The sequence below is a fragment of the Heterodontus francisci genome, chromosome 16, assembly GCF_036365525.1.
Source record: "Heterodontus francisci isolate sHetFra1 chromosome 16, sHetFra1.hap1, whole genome shotgun sequence".
In the NCBI taxonomy this organism is placed as follows: domain Eukaryota; kingdom Metazoa; phylum Chordata; class Chondrichthyes; order Heterodontiformes; family Heterodontidae; genus Heterodontus; species Heterodontus francisci.
The window spans coordinates 72,916,015-72,939,148 of NC_090386.1; the positions used below are offsets into that span (position 1 = coordinate 72,916,015).

At 45.1% G+C, this 23,134-nt stretch overlaps 1 protein-coding gene across 1 annotated transcript in view; it reads right to left on the reverse strand.

The window, feature by feature from the left end:
- Nucleotides 1-23,134, reverse strand: part of ptprt (protein tyrosine phosphatase receptor type T) — a 1,095,010-nt gene that overhangs the window by 58,970 nt on the left and 1,012,906 nt on the right. Inside the window, exon 23 of the mRNA XM_068048566.1 lies at nt 15,781-15,878. Coding sequence (XP_067904667.1) covers nt 15,781-15,878 — 98 coding nt within the window. The remainder of the gene's footprint in view (nt 1-15,780; nt 15,879-23,134) is intronic.

The window sequence follows — 23,134 nt, forward strand, 5'->3', positions numbered from 1 at the left end:
AGATCACGCATTGGACTTACCAGCCTTCTCAGAACCCATTGAACCAGAGTGGAAGCAAGTCATCCTCGATCATGGGGGACTGCCTAAGAAGACCTCAGGCTAACAGATCTAAGCATTGTATAGGCCTATTAATATACATCATCATAGCAGCCACATTTAAACTCCTTCACAGGTTATATTCACATTGAGGATTCTAACTACAATTTCACATTTGGTACTGACCTGCTTCAATCAAAATAAATGAATAGTATCAAGTAGTGGCTGTTGTTGCAATGTATAATCATCAAGGAAGTCAATCGAATATGGCAAAATGGTCTGCACTTATAAGGAGTTATTCTCAAAGGCCAGACACCAAAATGAAAACATTTGGATTTTACAGCGTGCTCCAGTTATTGATGTAATCAGTATACAACTGCTCGAATCAATTAATGCTCCCTGCAGAGAAAATAATCTGTTCAGGAGTAGGCAGTGCATTAAACCTGACTTCACAGTATGCTTTTAGAGCTCCTAACTCCAGTTAATCACATCAATTATGAATTCAATCAGCATTTAAACACTATGGAAAAGATAAGAAATGTAAGTTATCATAAGGAAGAATTAACTGGATTGGGGGACATGAGAGAGAACATTCTCTGAGGCTGGAAACAGTGAAACACAGGATTTGGGTTAAATGCATAATTGCAATTTTTACTCTCCAGTGGCTCAATTTTCGGGCCCATCTGAAAATGTCAATGGGATCGGGGGCGGGGGTGCCCTGCAAATACCAGCACCGGGCGGCATGTCAATTTCAAGGTGCTGATTCTGGTGCTTGCAATACTCACCAGGGCGGGGGGAGGGTGGGACAGGAATCCTGCTCTTCTCCCAATTGAGGCCAATTACACATTAAAAAGCTCATTTACAGCTTGTCAGGGGCTGATGTTCTAACCCATTTACCCGTGCCTTCAGAAACTACCTGCCTGCCTTCAGCTGGTCAAAGAGTGGGGCCCAGTCATGGCTGCTCAGGGCATCTCCCTGGCCCCATAAGAGGGTCAGCAGGGCAAAGGGGGAATGGGCACTTGGTAAGGCGGTACATTTGTCGCTGCACAGGTGGCAGGGAGAGTGGGCACAGCGGCTGGGCTTTGAACAGGGTTGACAACCCCCCGGCATCACGGGGGCAGAAGATCAGGGGGCAAAGCTGCCAAGGACAATTGGGCAGCCATCTGCCCAGAAGGAAGGCACTAGCTGGCAATGGGGCCACAGCTGTCGGATTTTGGGCCCAGTGGTGATGAGGGGCAACACCCTCCGCAGGAAGGGCTGAACCCTGAGTATCAGGAGTCTATGGGAGAGGAAAGAAGGGCAGGAAGGCAACAGAGGCCAAACTCCCATCACAGGGTTGACCATCGAGGGTGGAGCTACCTGGAGATAACTGACAGCCAGTGCCGCAGGAGCCTGCGACTCTCAAGGCAGATGGTCACAGACATCTGTGCCTCATCACAGAAGACCTCGCACCTCACAGCATTGGCCGTCATGCCCTGCTAGTGGCCATCAAAGTCACTGTTGCCTTGAACTTCTTTGCTTATGGCTCCTTCCAAGGATCAGCTGGTGGATCTTAGTGGCATCTCAAAAATGGCAGCACACCACTGCATCTTGCTGGTCAATGATGCCCTCTTTGCCAGAGCTGGACAGAACATTTATTTAACGACAGGCATGGCTTTGCAGGGACAGTGGCATTGGGTTTTGCCTCCATTGCAGGATTCCTGCAGGTGCAGGGCATCATCAATTTCACAGATGTGGTGATCAAGGCACCCAGTGACCAGCCAGTAAGATCCATCAACAGAAAGGGCTTGCACTTCCTCAATATCCAATTGGTCTGTGACCACAACAAGAGCTTCCTTCATCCTCCGCCAGTCCAGGATGCCTCAGATCTTCACTCCAACCCCCTAGGTACGTAGATGGCTCCAAGTGGGCAAGAGAAATCCCTTGAAGACATGGCTACTGACCCCTCTACAGGAGCCCAGACAGAGACACAGAGACAATATAACCAATGTCACCTGCTCAATAGGACAACCATTGAGCAAGCCATCGGGTTTCTGAAGATACCATTCTGGTGCCTGGACCGGTCGGGTGGTGCCCTCTGTTATGAGTGCTTCCATTTTTTTGATAAATTTTGAGAATTTGTGTTTTAAAACTGAAAAGGAATCCATGGATGTGTTTTTTCTAACAAGAGTCACTGAGAGGTTTGAAAACAGTTATTGGAAGGCACCTGTTTTCAAATAATTACCCAGCAGGAGTTGTTTTTGACTTGGGTAAGATGTTTACAGAGAAGTGACAGGTCAAGATTTATAGAGGTCAGGAGGCTTCTCTCTTCTGACATTGTTTATGCTTTCACTTTAGACAGTAAGTTTGGGATATGGACAATGGGTTTTAAAAGACAGTTGGAGAAAACTTGCTAAGAAGAACAAACTACCCCAACTAAGTCTGTTCCAGCAGTTTGGAAAAAGCCTGCCAGTTTTCCATCTCTCAAGGAGCTGGAAAGCAAGTGTAAGAAGTAGACTGAAACTGTTGCTGCATTCCTCCTGTAAGGCCTGTCTCTGAAACCTCTGTTGCTGCATTTCTCCTGGAAAGCCTACTCAAACTGCTCAAAAAGAACTGTTCGAGGAAGATCCCAGTGACAGTCTTTGGGATGCCAAACCAAAACAAAGGACATCAATCCATATCTTGACTTTCTTCAAGAATTAGCAAGTATTTAACCCAAGTGTTTTTTTTTGTCTGTGTTTTTTTTGTAATAGAGCTCTAAAACACAAATCCTTTTATTTTTCCAGTTGATCAGTGTATGTGTCTGTGTGTGTGAGGGGCTAAGGTAGAAAAGGAACTTTAATATTTCAAACCTTGTGTTTATGCTGTACTTCATTACTGGTTAAGATTTGTTTGATAATAAAGTGATAATTTTATTGTTTATTAAAGAAACCTGGTTGGTGTGTTTTATTCTGCGAAAATTGGAGTATATGATTGACCGTATCAGTGAGTGGGAAAATTTAAATATATGTTGTGACCTGTGGAGAAGTGGAACTCAAATAAACAGTGCACTCCTCCCGCCTCAGTTGTAAAACCTCCAATACCCTCTTGCAAAGGTCTTGGTCACTGTGGTGGTCTGCTGCGATCTCCATAACATAGCTCTCTAGAGAGGTGTGGACCTTGAGGATGGTGAGGTCCTGGAAGGAGATAGCTCATTGGGTTAGAATCAGGAGCAGGAGATGAGAATGGAGGAGGAAGTGGAGGTGGAGGGAGCTGAACAAAGAGGTGCCCTTGCTGCACAATGAGGTGACCTCCTCCTGCCACCATCCAGGAAGAAGACCTCCCTCCTCTCCCTCCCAGCCTCCAGCATTAGATCCAGGTTGGCATCAATGAAGCGAGGGTCTGCCCTGCCCTGGGTGCCAGACCTTCTGCACTGCCTCCCCCCGCCCCCATGATATCTCGTTTCCCTTTGGTGAAGTAGAAGGCTTTGACACAATCTGCAGATCTCTCCCACAGGACAACCAGCAGCCTCAGTGATGGCTGCTGTGGGGTATCTAAAGGAGTCGTAGATTTCATCTGACCCACCTCCATTCCTGCCCCCAATGGCTCTAAATGGACAAGGAACCCATCTCCATATCAATTAAGGGCACACCCCTGCGAAAATCCTAACTTTAATCAGTTCCCCACCAGAGGTGGTTTCTGACCCAAAAACAGACCTGGCTCCTGTTTCCCACCTCCGTGTCGAAAATTCAGCTCAGATTTCTTTCACTGATAGAAGCTTACTGATTTATCCAAGAGCAATTATATAGAAAGTAATTTTAGGCATACAATACACATAGAGCATAATGCTTAATTATACAAATAAAAATAAAATACTGCAGATGCTGGAAATCTGAAATAAAAACAAGAAAAGCTGGAAATACTCAGTAGGTCTTGCAGCAGCTGTGGAGAGAGAAGCGGAGTTAACATTTCAGGTCAGTGACCTTTCATCACAACTCAGATGTGAAATGTTAGCTCTGCTTCTCTCTCCACAGATGCTGCCAGACCTGCTGAGTATTTCCAGCATTTCTTGTTTTTATTTTATGCATAATTATGTGACATGTGAAAACAAAGGCAAATTGCAGTAGAAATCCATATAACCATTGAACTATGTTTTCCATTGTAAAAACTCATATCGTCAACATACAGACATATAACATCAAAACAAATAAGAATTATTTCCTCTGCTGATTACCACCTACCGCCGTCCCTCAGCTGATCAGTCAGTATTCCTCCATGTTGAACAGCACTTGGAGGAAGCATTGAGGGTGGCAAGGGCACAGAATGTACTCTGGGTGGGGGACTTCAATGCCCATCACCAAGAGTGGCTCGGTAGCACCACTACTGACCGAGCTGGCCGAGTCCTAAAGGATATATCTGCTAGACTGGGTATGCGGCAGGTGGTGAGGGAACCAACAAGAGGGGAAAACATACTTGACCTCGTCCTCACCAATCTGCCTGCTGCAGATGCATCTGTCCATGACAGTATTGGTAGGAGTGACCACTGCACAGTTGTTGTGGAGACGAAGTCCCACCTTCACATTGTGGATACCCTCCTTCGTGTTGTGTGGCACTACCACCATGCTAACTGGGATAGATTTCGAACAGATCTAGCAATGCAAAACTGGGCATCCATGAGGCGCTGTGGGACATCAGCAGCAGCAGAATTGTACTCAACCACAATCTGTAACCTCAAGGCCCAGCATATCCCCCACTCTACCATTACCATCAAGCCAGGAGACCAACCCTGGTTCAATGAAGTGTGCAGGAGGGCATGCCTGGAGCAGCAACAGGCATACCTCAAAATGAGGTGTCAACCTGGTGAAGCTACAACACAGGACTATCTGCGCAGAAAACTGCGTAAGCAGCATGCGATAGACAGAACTAAGCGATCCCATAACCAACGGATCAGATCTAAGCTCTACAGTCCTACCACATCCAGCCGTGAATGGTGGTGGACAATTAAACAATTAACTGGAGGAGGTGGTTCCACAAATATCTCCATCCTCAATGATGGGGGAGCCCAGCACATCAGTGCGAAAGATAAGGCTGAAGCATTTGCAACAGTCTTCAGCCAGAACCGCCGAGTTGATGATCCATCTCGGCCTCCTCCTGAAGTCCCCAGCATCACAGATGCCAGCCTTCAGCCAATTCGATTCACTCCGCGTGATATCAAGAAACGACTGAAGGCACTGACTATTGCAAAGGCTATGGGCCCTGACAATATTCCGGCAATAGTACTGAAGACCTGTGCTCCAGAACATGCTGTGCCCCTAGCCAAACTGTTCCAGTACAGCTACAACACTGGCATCTACCCTGCAATGTGGAAAATTGCCCAGGTATGTCCTGTGCACAAAAAGCAGGACAAGTCCAAGCAGGACAAGTCCAACCCGGCCAATTACCGCCCCATCAGCCTGCTCTCAATCATCAGTAAAGTGATGGAAGGTGTCATCAACAGTGCCATCAAGTGGCACTTGCTTAGCCATAACCCGCTCAGTGACGCTTCGTTTGGGTCCCGCCAGGGCCACTCAGTTCCTGACCTCACTACAGCCTTGGTTCAAACATGGACAAAACAGCTGAACTCAAGAGGTGAGGTGAGAGTGACTGCCCTTGACATCAAGGCAGCATTTGACCAAGTATGGCATCAAGGAGCCCTAGCAAAACCGAGGTCAATGGGAATCAGGGGGAAAACCCTCCGCTGGCTGGAGTCATACCTACTGCAAAGGAAGATGGTTGTGGTTGTTGGAGGTCAATCATCTGAGCTCCAGGACATCACTGCAGGAGTTCCACAGGGTAGTGTCCTAGACCCAACCATCTTCAGCTGATTCATCAATCACCTTCCTTCAATCATATGGTCAGAAGTGGGGATGTTCGCTGATGATTGCACAATGTTCAGCACCATTCATGACTCCTCAAATACTGAAGCAGTCAGTGTAGAAATGCAGCAAGACTTGGACAATATCCAGGCTTGGGCTGATAAGTGGCAAGTAACATTCGCGCCACACAAGTGCCAGGCAATGACCATCTCCAACAAGAGATAATCTAACCATCTCCCCTTGACATTCAATGGCATTACCATTGCTGAATCTCCCACTATCAATATCCTAGGGGCTACTATTGACCAGAAACTGAACTGGAGTAGCCATATAAATACCGTGGCTACACGCGCAGGTCAGAGGCTCGGAATCCTGCTGCGAGTAGCTCATCTCCTGACTCCCCAAAGCCTGTCCACCATCTACAAGGCACAAGTCAGGAGTGTGATGGAATACGCTCCACTTGCCTGGATGGGTGCAGCTCCAACAACACTCAAGAAGCTCGACACCATCCAGGACAAAGCAGCCCGCTTGATTGGCACCCCATCCACAAACATTCACTCCCTCCACCACCGACACACAGTGGCAGCAGTGTGTACCATCTACAAGATGCACTGCAGCAACGCACCAAGGATCCTTCGACAGCACCTTCCAAACCCGCAACCTCTACCAACTAGAAGGACAAGGGCAGCAAATGCATGGGAACACCACCACCTGCAAGTTCCCCTCCAAGTCACACACCATCCTGACTTGGAACTATATCGCCGTTCCTTCACTGTCATTGGATCAAAATCCTGGAACTCCCTTCCTAACAGCACTGTGGATGTACCTACCCCACATGTACTGCAGCGGTCCAAGAAGGCAGCTCACCACCACCTTCTCAAGAGCAATTAGGGATGGGCAATAAATGCTGGCCTGACCAGTGATGCCCACATCCCATGAATGAATAAAAAAAGTATGTTGCAGGAGGCATATTTCCATCTTCTTTGTAGCACCACAAAAACTTGGAAAGGGTACTGGAGTATGATTTCTTCTGTGCATTTTATGTGATCCTGGCATGGTGCCTTGCTGACTGGGACTGTAAACAAGGAAATTGTGGAGTACATGTAAATTTCATTGTGTGGGATAATGACGTCCTGATGGGTGGTGCCAATGGCATTTTCTAATCAGTTAACAGGAAGTACTCTTCTGCAGGAAAGAAATAGTGCTGGTCAGTTTTCACTACCTCGAGATGGAATAAGTCATGGTCATAAAGGGGTAAATAATGTGATCCTGGCAAGCATTGCCTTTCAAGTAGTGCCTGACTTTTTAAAATAAAAATATTGTCTTTTAAAAGGGCTTGCTTTGCTGATCATACCTTTCAGGGTGAGCATCTCTCTTCCACATATCCCCTATGTAGAGGAGAGGGTCACTCAGCAAGGGAGATCATCAGTTTTACTGCAGTCCTTCCTTGAATTGCCTGTCACAATTGGAGTGCTGCCCAGGTGCTCCAGGCATTTCATGGAGCTTTTCTCTAACTTGGATGAACATCAATGCTTTAATGAGCTCGGTGCACAGTTTGAATGCAGGATTAAGCTGATAATATCTCACATTCATACTGTAGCATTCTGGAATTAAGCATCATAGCCAGTAAATAGGCCCCAAGCCTCAGTGCTTGACAAGGTAAGGGTCAAACAGCTGATGCTCTGTAGCACTACTGGCACCGAAGGTTACACCAATTATAAAGGAACATTGGTGAGGCCACACCTGGAGTACTGTGTGCAGTACATACTAGCCCTAGAGGGAGTGCAATGGAGGTTTACTAGACTGGTATAAAAACAAAATACTGCAGATGTTCGAAATCTGAAATAAAGCAGAAAGTGCTGGAAATACTCAGCAGGTCAGGCATCATCTGTGGAGAGAGAAGCAGAATTAACGTTTCCGGTCTGTGACCTTTCATCAAAACTCAGACCTGAAATGTTAATTCTGCTTCTCTCTCCACAGATGCTGCCTGACGTGCTGAGTATTTCCAGCACTTTCTGTTTTAATTTACTGGACTGGTTACTGGGATGAGGGGATTGAATAGACTAGATCTATATTCCCTTGCGTTTCGAAAAATGATAGGTGATCTAATTGATACATATAAAATTCCTAAGGGGCTTGAGCGGGTAGATGCTGAGAAAATGTTTCCCCTCCCAGTACAATCCAGAACATGGGGTCACAATATCAGAATAAGGAATTAGCTATTTAGGACTGAGATATAGAGAAATTTCTTCACTCAAAGGATTGTGAATCTTTGGAATTCTCTACTCCAGAGAGCTGTGGATGCTCCATCATTGAGTATATTTAAGACAGAGATTGATAGATTATTGATACTAAGGGAATTAAAGGATATGGGATAGTGCAGGAAGGTGGAGTTGATATAGAAGATCAGCAATGATCTTGTTGAATGGTGGAGCAGGCTCAAAGGGCCAAATGGCCTACAGCAGCCCCTATTTCTTATATTCTTTTGTTACCTTATCAGTTCTGAATGTTCCATCCAGTTGTCTGACCAGAATGGATAAATCTTTCCCATTAAAAGCTGTCATGGTAAAATGCTACTCAAAAGTTGCCCTTTTTAGTTGTCTTCTTGCTGAGAATCCAATGCCAAAGTTACCAGACCACTGATTTTAATGTTTTAGATGAACTCAACCTGCTGCTATTAAAATCAAAGTCAGATAATTAAACATAATAGGGAACAAAATGTGAGCCTTCTCCCACAAAATAGTACCAATGTTTGATTAGAATTTCTTGACATCTTAAATATCATTTATCTATAATCTATATCAAAGAGGAAAAAACAGGAAGGCCACATAATAAAAGAGAACATCAAACATAGTTTCAGTACAATAATGAGACATTTTCACTGAACACAATGAGCTGATGAAAGTGTTTGCATCAGTTCACTTCCAATCTTATGGTGCTTTGATATAGGACACAATTTGTTTCAAAATGGGTGAGGGAAGGTGGAGAGGTGCAGGAAATGCTAAGAAGAAAGCTATACGCTAGAATATATAATAAAGCAATTCCGTACAACTGCATGCAAAACCTAACGCATGGGGCAGATTTACTCAGCTGGAAAGCGAATAATAGTCAGAACAATATTTTACTCCAGTTGAAGACATTTCCATATGACTATGAGGCACAAGAAACAGAGGCCGGAACTTTAAGTCCCCCAAAGAGTTGGCTTGTGGTGGGGGTTGTAAAATGGAGTGGGAGGCTCGGGAGGCCCTTCCCGATCCGCTCCCGCCTCCACGGCCATTTTATATGGGGCAGTGGTGGTGGGAAACGGCCCGCCTGCCCCAGGCCAATCAAGGCCCTTAAGTGGCCAATTAAAGGCTGCTTAAGGGCCTCCGCCTGCCGCCACAGGGATTTTACTGTTGGCAGGCGGGCAGCCCAGGCCTGAAAAAAGCCGCCTGACAAAGTAGGCTGATTTCTGATGGCCTGGGGGGGCCCCTCCTGATCAGGTACCCTGTGCCCGACATAGGGCCATCCCCGATGCCCCAATCACCCCCAATGCCCATCACACCCCCAGACCCCACCAATTGGCCTCCCTTCGCTCGGTGAGGCCCCAAAAACCTACTTTTTTACAGGGCCGTCCTTCCTCTTCGTGTGGAAGCTGGGTTGCAGTCCCAGCACTGTCCACTGCTCCCTGTGACACTGATGGGACCAAGAGCTGCCGGTCCACTGATTGGCTGAAAGCTCCATTAGGTGGGACTTCCTGCCTCAATGAGGTGGAAGTCCCGCCAAAGACCTATTAAGGTCCTGGGGACCATAAAATCCAGACTTGATCCCCATGCCCGGTGGAGGCGGAATCACCACCAATTCTTTTGGTCGGTGGATGGCTCTCGTCCGCCATGCGGAAAATTCCATCCAGAATGTCAATTTTATGTCCTGAATGTTCTATTTTATCCCAGCGTAACACATTTGTAGGCTGGTGCCAAATTGCTGGTGTGTTTGCCGATATCACAACAGTGACTATTGGCTGAATTTTGTTCTAAGGATGAAGACCACGGCAGTGGCATCAGAAGTGGATGCCGTGTCCGTTTGGTTGTTAAGTGGCCAGTGGCATGCGATCTCATGCACCCAGCCAATTAAGGAACGTGAGTTGCGGGGGCTTTCCAATCCCGGCAACGGCGGGAAGTCAGGCGGCAAGGTTGGCGTCAGCGGATGCTGCGGCAGGTGCTAGCGCCATATTTAAAGGGCTGCCAGCCCTGCATTCATTGCTGCCTGAACAAAGGACTACATCCTCCTACTGCTGCCTTGAGCCATCAACTACCACTGCTGCTCCCTTGACTTGAAGACCCAAACCATTCAAGGAGCTCACCGGAAGGCTACAGCAACAATGGCAGAAGGAAGACCCCGGGTAGCTCCCTGGTTCAGCGATGCCTCCCTGCAGGTTCTCCTCCCAGCTGCAAGGGCAAGGCCGGAGGTCTTCGTCCCGGGGCCAGGAGGAGGAGACGGCCCCACCTGACCAAGCAAACCTGAACAGAGTTCTGATGAAAGGTCTTGACCTGAAACATTAACTCTGCTTCTCTCTCCACAGATGCTGTTTCACCTGCTGAGTATTTCCAGCATTTTCTGTTTTTGTTTCAGATTTCCAGCATCTACAGTATTTTGCTTTTGTAAGCCTGGTTGGAGATTGCACAGGAGGTCAGCAGCTGTGGGGTTACCACCAGCCCCCCCCACCCCCTCCAAACCTGGATCCAGTGCTGCAAATGTGTCAATAACCTCATTCTGTCTGCCAAGGTGTGTACTCCATCCCTCTTTTCCTTTTGGGGCTTGTATGTGGCACCACGAGAGGGTGTGCTTGGTGGAGAGAGAGTGACCATCCAGTCAGTGGCAAGGGGGTCAGACAGCAGCCTATCCTGTCAAAAGTGTAGCTGTGTCACAGTGAGAGGCACCCGTCTGTCTTTGCTGACCTCCACAATTCCCGAGAGTGGTCATATGCAGGTGGCATTCATATGCCCCCATCATGGTCTGCTGAGCCCCCACCAGCATAGGTGTTCTGTTTGTCTCCATGGGAAAACTAACAGTCTTCCTTTTAGTGCTTGCAGGAGAAGACAGCACACACCAAGGAGAGGGCCAAGACTGGCAGAAGAGTGCTGTACTTCCACATCCTGACCCTCATGGAGGAGGCCTTGTAGTTGGCAAGGCACCAGGGCAGCTGTGCAATTGCTGATGACAAGACAGGAGTGCCAACCAAAGAGGGTGAGAGCATGAGTGCAAGTGCACAAGGGTGCATCTGGCACACACAAGGCATAGTGCTCATGTGACCAGTGCTGGACACAGAGATCTACAGCAAGCATGGCTGGAATGAGCAGATAGGAAGCCCTTAACCTATAAATGTTTACATTCTCTCATGCAGCTCAGTGTAGAGCTGAGGCACAAAGGGCTGGAGAGACTGGGGGTAGCTGCCCACCTCTGAGGAGGAGGAGGGATCCTCAGAGGGTGCAGTGTCACATCATTCCCCCGCATTCTCCACCAGGGCAGATACTCTCACGTTGGTGGGTCTGCATTTACGAGTAGATTCAGGGTCACAACCTGGTGAGCAAATCACAGACACACCCAAGCAGCTGCTGGAGTCTGTGACAGCTGAGGCCACTGGCAGTCCAGGACAGTGGGAGGTTAGGCCCATGCTGAGCCCCAGGGTGATGACACGCCTCTGGAATCGGCCACATCATGGGAACTGCTGCAGCTTCATCGAGAGGTGTGAGAACATCTGGCAGAGCTGCCAGAGGCTATACACGCCCATGTGAAATAGATGGAGGAGTCCAGCCATGCCTCTGGTGTATGTGTGCATGGGTTCCTCCTTTGAGAGATTGGCGACCTTCATGGAGAGCTTGATCCAGCAGATCGCTCAGTGGATGCTGGAGATGCACGCAGACCTGCATGCCATCACCTTGTCCATGAGTTCAGTGGCAAAGCAAGTGGGGACAAGGTACCTGGAGTCTCTACGAGGTGCTCATCCTTCTGAGGAGAGCCGGGAGATATAAGTGTGCTTCGCAAGGTAGGAGGAGCACTAACTTCTGCTTCTGGGGGCTCCTCTCAGAGCTCTCCTGGTATGGACAGTGGCTCCTCAGCACCTCTGTTAGTGACACCATTGCCTGAAGAAGTTGTGACGACAGAGGAAGGAGCCCTTCAGAGTGCTGGGGCCTTCCAGGTCATCCCAAGCCACTGGGCAGCATGATCAGCAGCCTTCCTCCAACTCAGCTGCAGGTGCAGGGGGTAGCACCTCGTAGGAGCACTCGTAAGAGAGTTAAGAAGAACCCCTAGCTGCACTTGGTGTTCATGATTACAATATGTAGATGTTAAATCTCGCTTCTGTTGTCCACCTCAATAAATCTTTCTCTCACTGTTACAGCTTCTCATTATACTTCATGCTGCTTTGTGAGATCTTATCTACACCATTGCCCCCCTCAATGGGCTTGAAGTGATGGACTAAGGAGCATCTGTTCAGCTCTTCAGCCTTGCCACTGTGCACTGGATGATGGAGTGCAAAATAAAGGATGTGTCAGCAGGACTGATTAAAGATAAGTAAAAGCAAAATACTGCGGATGCTGGAAATCTGAAATAAAAACAAGAAATGCTGGAACCACTCAGCAGGTCTGGCAGCATCTGTGAAAAGAGAAGCAGAGTTAACGTTTCGGGTCAGTGACCCTTCTTCGGAACTGACAAATATTAGAAAAGTCACAGGTTATGAGCAAGTGAGGTGGGGGTGGGGCAAGAGATAACAAAGGAGAAGATGTAGATTGGACAAGGCCACATAGCTGACCAAAAGGTCAAGGAGCAAAGGCAAACAATATGTTAATGGTGTGTTGAAAGACAAAGCATTAGTACAGATTAGGTGTTAACGGACTGAATATTGAACAGCAGCAAGTGGGTAAGCAAACTGAACAAACTAAGATGAAATGAAATAAATGCATTTAAAATTTTTTTTTTTTTTTTTGCATTTAACCCGAAACGTTAACTCTGCTTCTCTTTTCACAGATGCTGCCAGACCTGCTGAGTGGTTCCAGCATTTCTTGATTAAAGATAAGGCTTGTTTGGATGTTTCTGAAAGGGCATAAGGGTCAGAGGAAATGGCTCTGTACGAGAGGGTCCTGAGCCTCCCTTGTGCGTTGTCTGTGGTCCAAGGGATTCCTCATCTTGCACTGCATGGTCAGCTGTCTCCTCCACATTCTCATTGTCGGAGGAGGCATCGCAGTCGGCAATATCCTCATTGTTTAATGCCTCCCTCCTTTGCAGTGCTAGGTTGTGCAGTGCATAACAGACCACCATGATACGTGAACCCCTCGCTGATGAAGGGCTCCATTGGATCGTTCAAGGCACCCGAATCGCATTGTCAGAAGCCCAATGGCTTGCTAGATTGTCGCTCGGATTGATCTGTGGCAGGTATTGTACTTCTCCTTTACATCTGTGCGTGGGTTCCTCATAAGCGTGCGTAGCCATGTCTGTAGCAGGTAGCTCTTGTCTCCAAGTATGCATCGCGAAAGGTGGGGGTGGGGGGGGATGGTTTTGCCAGAAGAGCTGTGGCACCTGGAACTGCCAAAGTATGTATAAGTTGTTGCTGCTTCCTGGGAACCATGCTAGTCACAGACCAGTTGAACATTGCACGAGTGGAAACCCTTTCTGTTGATGAAGGCCGCTGGCTGGTCCCTGAGAGCCTTGATGGCCACATGCTTGCAGTTGATGACAGCCTGTAACTGGGGGAATTCAGCGATGGACATGAATCCAATAGACTCCTCTGCCTGACTGTCTGGATTTAGGCGGCAGTGCATATAGTCACTGGTGTCTTCAACAGGGCATTGATCACTTCCTTGATGCACTGATGGGCTGCAGACTGGGAGATCTCACACATGTCCCCGGTGGATCCCTGGAAGGAGCAGAGGCATAGAAGTTGAGCGCCACATTGATCTTCAGTGCTACTGGCATTGGGTGTCCACCAATCCCCATTGGTCTCAGTTCATCCTGCAGCATGGTGCAGAGATCAGTGATGGCCTCCCTGGATAGCCGCAGTCTTCGCTGAAATGGCTGCTTGGGCATTTGGGAAATGTGCAGCCTCAGGCGGTAGACTCTCTCCTCGGTATAACCTATTCTGGGCGCTTATTGCTGTGTCCTTCTGCACCCTTCTCCAACGTGCCCACCCCGAGGCTGACACTTTTGCTGGTCCTGATGTCGGTGATGTGCCCCCACCGGTGCCTGGACCTCCCTCCCTTTGAGCTGCTTTGCATCCTCAATAGGAGCCCCAAGGTCTGGGTGGATAAGGCCCATGGCAGGTGTCCTCACTCTGATTCAAAGGCCTTCTATGCAGATGGACCCCGCCCCCAAACTTGTATCTGAGTCTTTTCCTTGGAGAAAGTGACACTGACCCCAAGTGATCCTGGCAACATGCCGCTACAGTCCTGCCACCTTCTCCCCACTTCTGCTGATGTCTGACAGCACCCTATGTGCACCACCCTTCCTGTCAATGCACACTGGCTCTCCCGATGGCTTCCTGAGAGAGTAAGCACTTATCGCCCTGCTTCTTTGCTACCTCGTTTCACCAGGTGGGGTTCTGAAGCCCCGTGGTCCCCATACTCCATTGGTAAAATTACAAATGTGCCATAAAATTGGAGTTAATTGGCCTATCGAGTAGCTTAATTGGTGTCCTGTTGCCTCGATGTCAGAAGTCTGCCCTCTATGGTTCCCGCCACTGGTAAAATCTGGAAGCGACGTGAAGACTTTGGACCTCTGCCCAAATGTGCTCCACTCCCATTTTACTGCCTCATCCCCGACCTCCAAACTCGCCCTTAGTGGCCCGGTAAAATTCCAGCCTATAATTCAAAATGAATTAACTGGCTATGAAGTGCTTTGAGATGTTTGGGAGATGTGATAAGATGTTGCATAAATGCAATCTCTTTCTGTAATGGTACTACGCAACTGCATTTCAGCTGTGACTATTGGGGTGTGCCCATTTCTACATTCTCTGTGCCTGAATATTGAAGCCTGAGGTGCCCCCTATATTGGGGACAAACGGAAACCAAGATTGAGCCACTGTAAGTATCACAGCGGTCCTCAGGTAAGTGGAGCCTGGAGTCGGGAGTTAGGGGGCCAGGAATAGGGAGTGAGGTGGGAGGAAGGATAGGAGACTGAGGGGAGGATTGGAGGTTGCGAGCTGGGAGATATAAGGGGGGGGAGGGGCAGAGGATAGGAGGCTGGGAGGGGTGGCGGGCGGGATAAGGATTTGCCTGCATTCTTTAAAAGTGAGATCAGAAGGAGCACTTCTCCTTCTCCTGGCTCAAATTCAGATAAGTAAATTTCAAAAACATACCATTTTGGTACCCTTATTTGCATTTGTGATTTCAGGAATGGGTCATGGGTGCCCACTTGCTTTCTTTCATCAATAAGGCAGCGGCATATTACAGGCCAGGAATGTGCACGCACTTCCTGCCTGCCATATTGGGGCTTTAGTAGGCCGAATTTATAGAACTTGACAATTTAATAGGTTCTCCTCCACTTAAAATCAAAGATTTTTAAGTGCGGATAGAGTTTTAGGTTTCTTCTCACTTTAGGTGGTTACCTCACTATGCTCAATTAAGATGCTGCACTTTGCTACTTAGCCATTGTTCAATTATTTCTCAAGGGGACTGAATGACAAAAATTAAAGTACTTACATTTCATTACTCAAATTGTGCAAATAATAGACTACAGTCCTAAGAGAGCAGAATAACATTCTTTGAATATTATTTGACCATTTATTGCATACAATAAAATTTATTAAAGTATTTATTCGGGTAACTTGGGAACTCAAACTGTGGGATAACATGTGGCTCCAATGAGCAAGTATTGAGCATTATCCCAAATCAATTTATGAAGTCATAACTGCTGAAACAAAACTGACAGATACAAAATGAATTTAGAAGGCATGTCATACCCTTCCCACTTCCACCAGATTAGTTACCATGACGATACTGGATGAATTCTCCTGCCATATCATTCTCCAGAAATCTTTAACCGTCTCCTGCATTGGACCTTAAATATAAGAAAACAAAACAAATGGTTATTGTTCACTCTTGTATCAATGTATGCATATTGACATAAATGGCATTTTGAACAACACCGTTAGATTAGAAAATCTTGCACTTGTGTATTAAACTGTACTGTACAGTAATAAGGCATATAACAAGTTAAATTGGTTCCCAAAAAATAAATTTAGGAATAAATGCTAGTAATTAAGAATCATTTACAAATGGATAATTATTTCATTGCAATTACTTAGAAATCACACTGACATCAACAATCTGTGTTAATAATCTAAAGCATTTTCAACTAGAATTATACAATTTAGCAGCTGTATTATAACCTGATTCCATATCTCACCTCCTTGCCACTGAAACCTCCCCCCACCCTCAGATTATTGTATGCAGTCTTCCATTTCCACTGCATTACCCTCAGTTCCAGAGGCCTCAGCCATCAGAACTTCACACTGGGATTCTCTTCCTTGCTCCTATCCTCTTACATTCAAAAGACTCTTCAAAACCTCTTCAAACTGATTGTCACTCTCCTAATTCTGTTTCTAATTTCTGCTCAGTATGCAAATTCTGGACTCCCCTGCACCACCCAAAACCCTCCTGTCCCCAGCCCACAGCCCCCACACAATTCATTTTTGTTTCTGGACAGATTGACATACCTTAGGTTCTATGTTAGTGTTGCATCTCCTTTGCCATGCAGCATCATCCTTTTTGTCTTTTAATCTCTCCTGCCTTCCTCCCTATCACAGACCTTCCCTTTTGTTCTTTCCCTGCCTCAGTACTTGCTCTAAACCTATTACATCTCTAACTTTTTCCAGTTCTGAAGGTCATCAGGCTGAGATGTTAACTCTCTCTCCATGCTGCTGCCTGACCTGCTGAGTATTTCCAGCATTTTCTGTTTTTATTTCAAGTATTTTGTTTTTGCTGTATTTGTGCAATATGTTGCATTTGTCAAATCCAACATCACAGTAAGCATATAGTGCATCCAATCAAAAATTACAGCACAAAAACAGGTCATTCAGCCCATCAAGTTTAAGTTTGTATTTTTTGGCCACCAAGTCTAATCCCAGTCTACTGCTCGCTCCCCAGATCTTTAATATTTTGTCTTTTCAAGCAACTATATTTCTCTCTTGAAAAAAAAAGTGATGGACTGTCTTTCAATAGTATTTGATGGAAGAGAATTCTATGTGCACAAAATCTTTTTAAACTTCCCCTTTAACATTTTTTGTAATTACCTTAAATCAGTGACCTTTTTTTGCTGTGTTGCCAACTCATCATAATCATTCATAAGCCTGGAAACATTTATCAAATCACCCCTTAATCTTGTAACCACTAGAGCTGGAATGCACCATGAAAATATGGTGGAATGTGCAAGGTCAGGAGACAGCGAACGAGCCTGTCTGTTTGAAATTCATCACTGTTCCATATTACGGCAAGATGATTGAAGCAGTTATTAACACCGTTAAATTGCTGCATCATAGAATCATAGAAAGTTTACAGCACAGAAAGAGGCCACTTGGCCCATCGTGTCTGTGCCAGCCGAAAAACATTCCACCCATTCTAATCCCACCTTCCAGCATTTGGTCCGTAGCCCTGCAGATTATGGCACTTGAGGTGCAAATCCAGACGACTTTTGAATGATTTGAGGGTTTCTGCCTCAACTACCCTTTCAGGCAGTGAGTTCCAGATCCCCACCACCCTCTGGGTGGAAAAAACCTTTCCTCATCTCCCCTCTAATCTTTCTACCAATCACTTTAAATCTAAGCTCCTGAGTCACTGACCTCTCTGCTAAGGTAAATAGGCCCTTCACCTTGAACTCTATCCATGCCCCTCAAAATTTTGTACATTTCAATCAGATTTCCCCTGAGCCTTCTCTGTTCCAAGGGGAACAATCGCATCCTATCCAATCTTCCTCAAAGCTGCATTTTTCCAGTCCCGGCAACATCCTCGTAAATCTCCTCTGTATCCTCTCTAGACAAATTACATCCTTCTTGTAATGAGGTGACCAGAACTACACACAGTACTCAAGTTGTGGCCTAACCAATAATTTATACAGTTCCAGCATAAGCTCCCTGCTCTTATATCTATACCTCAGTTAATAAAGGAAAGGATTCCATATGCCTTCTTAATCAGCTTATCGACCTGTCCTGCTACCTTCAGGGGTCTGTGGACATTCACTCCAAGGTCCCTCACTTCCTCTACACCTCTCAGTATCTCTTAAATGTTACAGAGAGAGACCTGTATGTTTGCATCAATTTTTCCTGTAATTTATACTTTCAAATATTAGTTTTAAATAGTCAGGGAGAAAACACTAGGCTGAATTTTATGAGCCCTATGGAGACAGGTTAGGAGGTGGGGGGGGGGGGGCAGTTGCAGGTGCTAAAATGGCAGCAGTGTACGCCAGGAGAGAAGCCTGAAGTGTTCCTGCCACCATGGGATATTATCAAAGGCCGTCGAGCAGAGGCAGGTGGCCAATTAAGGTAATTCATTTTGACGGCCATTTTGTGACCCTGCCAGGGTTTTACAAGCCTCAGAATGGCTCCCTGCCATGTGGTGAGTCCATCAGCCACATCGGGATGACCTTCCAGGGACTCCCAGCAACATCCATGGGGGAGAGATCGCGAGGCTCCATGGCCCACAGGGGCGCCCACCAGCTGCAATGGCTGCCTCTGCAGCCCCAACACCACAGCGGGAGGGTTCATCCCTCCAATCATCGGGGTCTGCCTGTCTGGCGCATAAAAAATTTCCACATACCTGTAAGGGCATCTCAATATGGAAGCTCACCATAAGCTTGTATGGGCTCAGGACCCGCGTTTGGTCCCAGCAGCAGGATTCTTGCCTTGCCGTTAAAATTCCAGCCATTGTATACAGACTCCACTTTCTTATCTCATCATGAGTGGGAACAGAAAACATTGCCTAACTCTTAATTCATGTCTCTGGAGAGTAACTTCATTGAAACAGGAATTCTTTACAAACTGTCTTCATCTTGGTTGTCTCTGGTCTAGACCTGTTATAAAGTCTCATTCACTTGCTGAGAGTTATTCAAGTTGGCTTAAAAATGTAACCTCAGTCTTGCTAGACAGGCGTGCAGATCAAAGATAAGGCTAAGACACTAAAGCATGATTGCCCAATTTGTTCACCCATGAAGTGAGATTCACTGCTAGGGGTGGAGCTCCCACAGTTTATTGAGAGATTACAGCTCAGATTGGACCTTGTTCTGCTTGCAGATAACAACTGCCCTCTGACTTCATGGAAAGCAAAATTGAACAGAACCGGAAATGTTCTTTTAATTGGATACAAAATATAGATTCTTACTAAGTTATAAGTGGACAAGGAGGATGTGCAAATACAATAGCATCAGGCTGAAACTGACCCATTTGGAGCTAAGCGAAGACATTGCCACTTTAAAGAACAAAAGATTGTTGCAGAGAGGAACAGGATTGAAATTTAAAAAAACACCGTAAACCATTGTCTTACCAGCTCCAGAATCATTGGAAACTCCACAGAGTTTGTGATCTGGTTCATGCCTTTTGATCATAAATCTAAGTCCCAACATTGCTCTATCAAACAGTTTGAAAACATAAAACAACAGAACAATGGAAATTGAAAGACACTCGTAATTCCACATGAGCTTTCCTTTTATCTTCCTTTTATAACATTTAGAAGTTTACGACAGCTCAGTTAAGTGCACATTATGCTATGCTTAGTTCAGCAACAGAAGACACTTCTTAGGAACAATATATGACATTACTGAGATCAAAGTCAATGGAACACATGGAACTGAGCTGAAGAGGACTGGATTTTTCTCCAGGCCAGATGAGTGACTAAATAAATATGAGAGCAGGAGTTCCAGTTGCAGTCCCAAATCATTGCTCTGGGTCAGAAATTGGAAGTTATTAATTATGTATCTTCCTGATGAGATCGTTGATACTCAAATGAAGCCCACTACGGAAGCATCTTGTCGAGTTGCTATAGTTAGGAAAAACTTCTTATAAGAAAGGCTCCATGGGCTGACACTTGGATGAGGAATGACTGAAGGGCAATTATTGTGTTTGCCAATAAAGTAATAAGTTTGTCACATTTTGCACTTTGAATTACCTTGGCCTTTTACTTTGTGGTGACAGCAAGCAATGGACTCTATTGTATTAGCCACTAATGGATTAAATACAGATGCCAATCAAGGCCAACTAAATGCCAATCATGAAAAATATTTCAAACATTTGAGAGATAATTTCAGACCTTTGCTTCCGGTGGGGAGCCTTGCCCATATCGGTGAACAATGCACAATCCTCCAAGGAATTGTGGACACTGGAATCTCCAATATACACTTTCAGAAAGCAAGACTTCCCTCAGGGGGCACAAAGACAGAAAATTACTCATTGATGCCTTTTCAATCAATTGAATTTTGTGTTTCAGTCCAGAAATGCAATGAATTGTTTCTATTTTAGTATAAAACTGTTACATAATTCTCAAATGACAGCTACACTAACAGTTAGGTATCAGCCAAGCTGAAGTGGTTTTGTTTTACCTAAACTCAGCTTATTTTACTTTAAAATCATTTATTCCAAAAGCATCATTACAATCCCATTAGGGACCTTACAATGCATCCTTACAATGATACAAATATAAGCTGGATCTGCTTTCACTCAAGAAAAAGATCACAAAGTTAAGAACAGTCTCTATTCAAGTGAAATATGATTATATGACTTACTTTTTCTGTTGATTGATTAAAATGTTTTGCTTAGTTTGGTAGCTTTATTTTCGAATGCAAAAAAATCAGTTAGGATATTACAATGACAAATGTATTTTGATGCTGCGTAATATTCCCCGCTGCACTGTTTGAAGGTATTGGTGCACAGTTTATGGACAATATTAGCTCTCTCTCATACACACACACAATAAATCAAAATACGTCACACAGGTTCAAAATATCACTGCATTAAGTGACGAGATGTTGAAAAGTGCCTGGATTGAAATCATTTGTGGAAAAGCTACATTGACTAATTAGTCAAAACTGCCACAGCAGCTTCATATTGCCTTATACATAGCTGCTCTTAATCCTATCAGCTACACAGTTGAATATTTAACATATCCATTAATACTGATTATCCTTCATTCTGTTAGCAATGTGATGGTTCAAAATAATGCTTCAAAATACTGATTTCAATGGAAAATTATAATCCTAGGATTAGACTAAGGCTATATAAAGCAACAGTTCCTCTGTACCTCGAGAATATAATGATGTGGAAAATGGCACTGTACATTAATAACAATTTTCAGTGAACTTTAGTACTATTTTGCAGCATATGAAAATATCTTACTGCATCACAGCAACACCTACAGTAATGTTTTATATCTCTAAATCACACAATATTCTCTGAAATTCATGAAATGTGTGATTTAATGATTTTTCTTTTGAGCACAATGTAAGTGCTTTGCAAAATTATGGTACAGCTTAATGGTCTAAGATTATAGCCATTTATTCTTTTCCCTACCCGATTCATTGCCGTCATTACAGAAAGCTGCTGCCCTACCATTGTTGCAGGATACAAAGAAATTCTTGCTCAAAACTGTTCTCTCAGCCAGAATGTGCCCTGAGAGGCTACGAACCACAGGGAAGAAGAGAAAATGCATCACATTGGAAACTCCATGGTGCTTTGAATTAGCATACTATTCTTTCATCTGTGGGCAATAAGTTTGAATCTAGCAATCCAATGCCAAGTGGCTGTGGCATCAACCAAGAGCATAACACTGTCTTGCATTAGGCACTGAAGTGGCAATCTCAGAAAACCATGTGGGAAATATCATACTCTTCTGAGGTAGTGGTCAAGCACATAGTTTTGGAACAACAGAAAGAGCTGCATTGTGAATCAAACTGTGTTATCATGTACACTTCCTTATGAAGTACCTGCTATATAAAATAATTCCTCCGCTTTCAGGAAAAGGAAATAACATTGGATACAGTACAGCAGGAGACAGGCACTGGATAAAATAGAGCAGGAGACTGCCATTAAATAAAGTGCAGTGGTGGACAGGGCATTGGATATTGTAGAGAAAGAGAAGGCATTGGAGAGGGTGGTGCAGAAGACAATGTTGGATAAAGTTGAGCAGGAAGCAGGGCATTGTGTAAAAGTGGAGCGAAGGACTGAGATTGGATAAAGTGAAGTGAGAGATTGGCATTACTTAAAATGTAGCAGGCAACACGCCACAGGATAAATTATAGTGAGAGATGGGCATTGGACAAAGACATTAGAAAACCTGCAGTCTGGGCAGTTAAGTTAATTTTAACATAGATATATGTTAGGTGATGCACTCCAGTAGGAAAAGTAGAAACATAACCTACACCGTAAAATGGGATAGGAGAGCAAAGGGATCTTGGGATACAGGTGAACTAACATTAAAAGCAGCATTGCAGGCCAGCAAAGAAATTAAAAATGCTGAGAAAGCATTGGAATTTATTTGTAGGGATGTGGGTTTCAAAAGTTGTGAAATTATGTTAACTGTATATGGGACCCTGGTCAGGACACACTTGCAATACTGTGTACAGTTCTGGGCTCCATACTATAAAAAGGACATAGGAGCAAGAGAGAAAGTGCAAACATCATTGACAAGGATGGTACCAGAACTGAAAAATTATAGCTATCAGGAAGGTTTGAAATGGTGATGGCTTTTTTCTTTAGAAAAGGGAGGAAAAAAGAAGTAACTTGATAAAATCCTTTAAAATTATGAATGGGTCCATCAATACAAGATAGTTACTAATAAATTCAATAAAAATAGGAAGAAATAAACTGCATCGAGAGACTGGATAATTGAAAAAGTGCAGTGAGACATGGGGCACTGGATAAAATGCAGTGAGAGACAGGGCACTGGATAAAGTGCTGTGAGAGACAGGGCACTGGATAAATCGCAATGATGGGGCACTGGAAATATTGCAGTGAGAAACGGGGCACTGGATAAATTGCAGTGAGAGATGGGGCACTGGATAAACTGCAAAATAGTTTACATTCTCCCATTAATCATTATTGATGTGGGAGAAGCCAAGTCCAGGTTGATAAAGCCCTTTAATTTTGGAACCATTAATAGAGAATTCAAATAGATTCTAGGCTTCAAAAAAAGCTATCTAGGATTGTTTGACCATCGCTGGAAGAATGATCCTTGACTGTACAGTCATCAGCATACTGAAGATAGATAATGATGGTGGTGAGAACTTTTCCCATAAACTACTTAGATTGAAGAGCTTTCCATCCAGTCCTTAAT